The 6,725-nt window shown below is 34.4% G+C and overlaps 1 protein-coding gene across 1 annotated transcript in view; it reads left to right on the forward strand.

Moving 5' to 3' along the window:
* The window catches only part of VPS50 (VPS50 subunit of EARP/GARPII complex), a 98,292-nt gene that overhangs the window by 35,499 nt on the left and 56,068 nt on the right, over positions 1-6,725 (forward strand). Inside the window, exon 12 of the mRNA XM_085310507.1 lies at positions 2,203-2,343. Coding sequence (XP_085166633.1) covers positions 2,203-2,343 — 141 coding nt within the window. The remainder of the gene's footprint in view (positions 1-2,202; positions 2,344-6,725) is intronic.

A 6,725-nucleotide genomic window follows, 5' to 3' on the forward strand; every position in this document is an offset into this window, starting at 1 on the left:
TGTAACAGATCCTTATTTGACCTGTGTTTGTAGTGTTACGTGTAATGTATTTAGGCATATGGGTACTTTGGTTTTTTAGCTAGCTCTTTGTTACCGAGTTGTGTGCAGCCTGTACCTTATAAAGTACGCAGTCACATTTTATATTATACTTGAATATGACAGGAATCAAGAGCTTTGAAGATGAAAGGGGACTTTACGGTAAGAGGTAGTGCGTCTGTCAGGTCAGGTATAGTGAGGACATGTCCTAGAAGTTGTGCCTCTGTGAGCTTATAGTCTTTTATGTAAATAGCAGTAGATCTGAACTGCTACAGGATGCAGTTCTCCTGTTGATGCCTTTCATAAGACTTGAAGTGGTTTCTCTGGGGACATGGTGAACCTTTTGCATTCTGAAGCAGTTATTAGCTGGGGGAACTACCACTTAGATGCTGACAAAGAGGATTTGGAGAGGAGGAAGTCCTCGAGGCAGTTCTTGCTGGTGGCCATTTTTGACCATAAGGTGAGGCTAAGCATGATGGTGCCAGTGCAGCAATGATGTTCTGGCTTAGAGAAGAGATTCCCCCAGAAAGACAAGAAAGGAACTGCATTTTTCTAAAAATTGTTTGTCAATATTCAGAAGTGTGGCTGACTCTAAGGATACATTTTTTTATTTTATTTATTTATTTATGCCTGTTTCAGCCTAACTAGAATTTTTCTAGCAAAATTGGGCTCATTTTCTGGGGCTTGACTGTGATAAGTGTAACTTTTCAATAGAAGATAAATTGATTTCTCTTTCCCTGCTTTGAAAATGGGCAAAATAATTGGAATGCCCAAAGATTGCAACCTAACATCAAGAAGATGGTTAATTGTATACAAGGTACTAGCAAAGGAAGATACCAATCTCTTGTATTGGGAAATGTTAAATGGAGATGTAATGCATACACTGCTCTGAACTCTAGTGTACATGCTGAGAAAAGCAGATTGTTAGAGAGAAACTAAGTTTCTGAAAAAAGCCATAAGATCAGTATTTCTTACTTCAGAGTTTCAGCTATTCTCTCTCTTCATGGTAGCGTGACTTACTTTTGACTTTTCTTTCATTATTACTAGAGGATGCATTTTGAACTTGTTCTGCAAAAAAATTTAATTACATCATTATTGAAGTCTCTCCTGTTTTAACCCCTTCTCATTAAAGAAATTCACAAGAAACTTYGGTACTGCATCTCTTCTTGTTTTCATTTGTCATTCTGTTTTCTTTGTCTGASTAATTCAAGTTCAGACTAGTGGGTAAAACAATGTTATTTGTAATTCTGTTTTGAATTAGATAGAAGCAGAATTGYTTGTTCATTTCTTATGGCAGAAATGAAGTTGTCTTGTTAGTAGCTGAGAAGAATATCAAATAGCAAGTACTGAAACTGAACATTTTCAAATCTGTAGGACTCGATAACTTACATTCCAGAATATCAAATATTTCTTCATCAGTTATTTTGTACTATRTATACTGATTATTAGCAAATTTTGAAACAGTGAGAAGATTCAGAGTATCTGAAACGTACTAATGTTATGTTCARTTTCTTAAAAAGGATAAATTCAGGAAACAACTGACCTGAAACTCAGGCTTGATTATGGAAACACTTATAATGGTTATAATATTACTTCTTAGTACATGTAACAATTTTATGTTTTTTCTGAAAGAAAGTTTTGTTATACAAATTTTATATTTAGTTTTTATTGTGAGTACTGGTTTAGTAAGGGGAAATTTATTGGTGTAATACACATGCCTTTCTGTAACATTTAATCRTTATGTTCTTTAAGGAAAAAATCAGTATACCAAATGAATATAACTAAAAAGACAATTAAAAGTCTTAAATACATTAAGTAAAAAGAGAATACTTTTAGTTGGAAGTATTTCCTGGGGGGAAAGATAACATTGATCTTAACATTGCTTTTTGATGCATTCCTCAGTGRGGAGGATGAATGAATGACTCTTTACTAATGATGAAGTCAGAAAACTGGTCAACTGTAGTGAAAGGAGAGCAGGGGAAACTGATTTTTCTAGTAATGCTTGARCCTTTTACAGTACTATGTTAGATATTTTGGAAATAAAGATTAGAGGCCATACTGACAGTCTGCCATTTCTAATAGAGGGAAAAAACTTCAACCAGAAGGTTATGGCATATAATAAATTGAATTCRACTATCTGATTTTATTTTCYTCCTTTTCTTTCAGACAGCAATGGACCAGCTACATATGCACTTCACTCAAGCCATTCACAACACTGTGTTTCAAGTAGTCCTTGGATATGTGGAGCTCTGTGCAGGGAACACAGACACCAAGTTTCAGAAGCTACAGTACAAAGATCTCTGTACAGTATGTGATTTTTGCATATGTGTATATTTTTGAAACAGAATTTTTCCACTGTGATGTAAGCATCCTTTATACCACTAAGTACTCAGTAATTAAAATTGCAATGCAGTTACTATAGTTTCTTAATGCAATTTGTAGGCTAATTGAGAGAATGGTAATTCACATAATGTTAGTTTYGATTAAGCTGATTCTTAGCCCTTTGATGTTAGTGCACACACCATCTAAATAAACATGAAGTAAATCATAGGATGTGAATAGGTGACCATTACTTCAGCTCCTGTGTTGAAAGAAGTTAATGGGATCAGTATAAGCCTTGAACTTTATTACTGTAGATTTAGACTCAGATTCCCAATATTACTTTTCTGTAAGGTTCCATGTAATAATATTTACTTAATTATAGACTTCCCATTACTTCTAAATTTGTATTAGATTCATTGCATTCTTAGTATCATAGTAAGGGACGGTTATACTAAGATGCAAAAGTCCAATGATAGGCAGATTATGGAATGGATATAACCATGATTTTAATGTAGATTTTAAATGTTGCTTCTTGCGTTTGTGTATTTTACTTAATTTTTTTAAAAAGTTTTGTTCTTAGAAGAAAATACTCTATTTTGACTAGCATTTTTTGTTCGTTCTTTAATTTCCTTTACTTGTGGTCTTAGTGCTACACCCTGAGAGATTTTTCTTAAACTTTTTTTTTTTTTTTTTTTTTTTTGGGGGGAGTGTGAAGGGGAAGAGTACAAGATATTTTAGGTGGTCCTAACATTGATTCAAAACTTGAAATTTTCTTTCAATCTTGAAAGTTTTTTACAAAGCATGTTTCAGTTACAGACTAAGCTGTCAAATACTATCATGCTTTATCAGCTCCACTTCTTGCCTTCATCAGTCACAATTTATTAATTTGAGGTACAGTCACATGGAGATTAAAGYTCATATTCTGATCCATCTTCTGTTTTTTCATTTCTTAAATCTTCTGGGATTGTATAGCTTCAACTAGTTAATGACACCTCTGCACTGAAAATCATTTTTATTTTAAAGGGTACTGACCCTTTTTGCTTCAGAAGTTTACAGAATCCAAGAGCCTTCATATGAGAGAAAGTTATGAAAAATTCATTTATTGTTGAGTAATAATGTAATTGTTAATGAACAGAATTAGAAAGGTTCCAGGTTGTCTTCACTGAGACAAATTTTAGTTGGAAAAAAGCAGCAAACACTGGTATCTGTTCACCTTTCTGCAGTCCTTTCATATGATCTTCTTTAAATCTTCAGAGGGTTCTGTTGTTTTCATTTCTTACAGTTTTTAATGCCCAACTCTTAAGTTTTTTGCTTTATACTTCTAAAACCCCATTAGTAGTATTTGTCATTATTTGCTAATGTTTATGATGTTTATTTAGATTTGGGAACAGTGCTACTGAGCTCCTCCTCACATTTTGTAAAGTATGGATTGTGTGATGCTTTTTCAGGTTACTGGAAATCTTACATTTTGTAATTTGCAGAAAGAGTGGCTTTAACTATGTGTTTACACACAGTAACATTGTTACCTCATTATTTTTGCTTCCTGTTTTTACTTCTACAAAACCCTCATGAGGTGCACGACAATAGTTTCCTTTAAACTTAGTGAAATTTCTTTAGCGTATTGGTAACAATTACATATTATGGACTGTCTGCAAAGGGAAAATTAAAGCTAACATTTGGTCTCTGTTCCTACCTTGTAGTTATCCAGGACTTCTACTTCTACATTCTTCTCTTCAGTTCTACATCTGGGTGCAGAAAATGCCACAGGTCTTGAAGGATTGTTTTGTACTGCAGTCTTGGGGAGAACAAGACTTACAGTCTTGACACAAGACTGTAAGCTGCATGTTCAGGCTTCCTAATGGCCTCAATATTCTTAGATTTTTAGAGCCATTTTTTTGAAGCAAACTTTTTTTGGGTTCTTTTCTACACCCCTGATTTATACATTCCTTAAGGTTTGTTTTTTTTGAAATGTTGTTATTGCTCTGAAACAGCTCATGTAGTATTTTTCTTACTTAAGATAGGTGGGACTAGTAAGTAACCAGGCCCAGCTCGGCTTAAATGTGCTTACTGTTGCAGTGCCTCTGAAAATCAGAGCGCTAAATATCATAGTAGTTCCATTTCTAACTTCTATTAGAAAAAAAAACTTAGCCTTTCATCTCTTTATATTTAATTGTGAGAGATGATGATGTCTTAAGACTAAAATACTAGCCCTCTTTCCCTGTTTCCAGTTTGAGTTAAAACACTCTACAATCAACCTCTTGTCAGGCCAGGATGCTCTCAAGATATAAATGGCTATGGAGTATTTAGTGTCATTAAACAACAGAGGTCATATAAAATTATTCTTTSTTTTTGGGTAGACCTCCTCCTGTATTTTTCTAAAAATCTTTACAAAAATATTTTAAAATCAACTCATTTAGCTCATGTCTGTTTTATGTGTGTGTGTGGTTGTATTGTAGGGGAAGGGGTTTTTTTTGTTGTTGTTTTTGGTCCTCCCTCTTGCCCCCATCTCCACCAAATTAAGATACTGGATTTTTTTAATGTTTTTTAAAAAACAATTTTTTTCAGCAGTTCCTAACAATTTATGTAATTTATATGCCTATGCCATCTGAGTCATTGTTTCCTTGTTGAGCATCTCTTTTTTTTTTTTTTTTTTCCCTAGAGATATACTATGACCTAACTCCTACATATTTTCTACGTTTGAGTAGTACTGGAACAGCGGAGAATTCTGCTATTTCATCTTCAAAGTTTGATTTTTCTTTATTCTAGCATAAGCAGTTGGATTTCCTTTGAATTTATTTCCTTAGTCTAAATGGAATTATCTTGATCTAGGAAGTCCTTTCTTGTGCACCCTTGTTAACCACCTGGAAGTCAGTTTCACTTGAAGTATAGTGATCTGAAGAACCTGGCTTATATTTTATACCTACTAAAAGCACTGATGTATCTGGTGGATCTATTTACATGAATTTAGCTTATACCTACCATCTCCTAGAAAAGTAAATTATGCATCTTTTTGGTCATGAATATGTAATTCTGTATTTTGGGGACGGTATTAAAATATTCAGAGWACTAGGAAATGTTTCCTTGCTGTAAAAGGACGCCCCATGTTTTGAAAGGGCTGTAACTGTATTCCTCTAGTTGATTGGTCCGAATTGTTTTTCCCTGCAAGTGAAAACCAGCTGATTCTACAGTGAAAAACAACAGTAACATTACCTAACCAGTTGACAGAGGAAACTATTGAAACAGCTGTTGAAATGGCAGGATGAATTCCTGTTTAAACGATAAACTTACTACCCTATGTTCAGCAGAGGTATACGGCGACTGAGATTAATGCGGACAATGTAAATCAACTCTCCAATAAAAGGTGTCGTTTTTGCTTTAGGAAAAACTGGCACTCTTGGTTGGGGGGGGCCTGTGTGGCTTTTATTATTGTTACTTTTATAAATAATACTGAGGGCTTATTTGAGTGTGTGTGCGTGTTTTCTTTTGGTATAGCCAGGATGCCTAATTTATATACTTGAGGCAGTGCTGTTTTTGTAGGGGAGAAAACCAGAATATCAGTTTCTTTTTTATAAAAGAATCAGAAAAGGCATAACAATTAATATGAGGCCTTCACATACCTTTGCTAGTGATGTCCATTGATGCTAAAGAACAGTTTTCACGAGTGCTTAATCATAGGGAGAGTGTAGGAGAATAATGGGTTGGGCAATATGTACTACTGCCAGGAGTATTTATTTAGTCTTAGGAAACAAGAGACTATGACTAAATAGAAAATACAGACATACAGTTTACAATTTTTTATTCAAAAGCTGAAAAATGAGGGGCTTAAGTGGTGCATCTGTGTTTACTAGGAAATCTCTCCRATTTAATATTTATTATCAGTTAAACTTAATATTCGGTCAGTTATCAAGGTTTTGCAGCTTGTCAGGAAGGACACTTAGTGTTTAGAAAGCCACAGTTACATTGCTGAATGAGCAGACAATTCAGAGTGGTGAGAGCTTTAATCCAAGTTTTRCCCAATTTACAGATTGCTTGGGTTAATTACTGCAGTGGTGGTGTTCCCCACCACGGTTAAGGAAGCTGCTGTTTTGTGAAGCATCGTGTTGTAACTAATACTTTCATAGCTTCTTAAATGTATGCTTGGGTTAGCAAACATTGTTGCTCTTTTAAATTTATAGAAGTATTCATTGGTGGGCAGACTTCACAGAATGGCTGAGGGACCTGTGGAGATCCTCTAGTCCAACCCCCCTACTCTGGCATTCTGAATAGATCCATTAGATCTTAAATGTCAGGAAAATGTTAATGAAGGAAAAAACAATTTGACAGTATGTTTTGAAGGGTTCTTGCCTTTTTTTTTTTTTTTTTTTTTT

Source organism: Rhea americana, unplaced genomic scaffold (assembly GCF_003343005.1).
Source record: "Rhea americana isolate MKP2758 unplaced genomic scaffold, rheAme1 scaffold_32, whole genome shotgun sequence".
Taxonomy (NCBI): Eukaryota; Metazoa; Chordata; class Aves; order Rheiformes; family Rheidae; genus Rhea; species Rhea americana.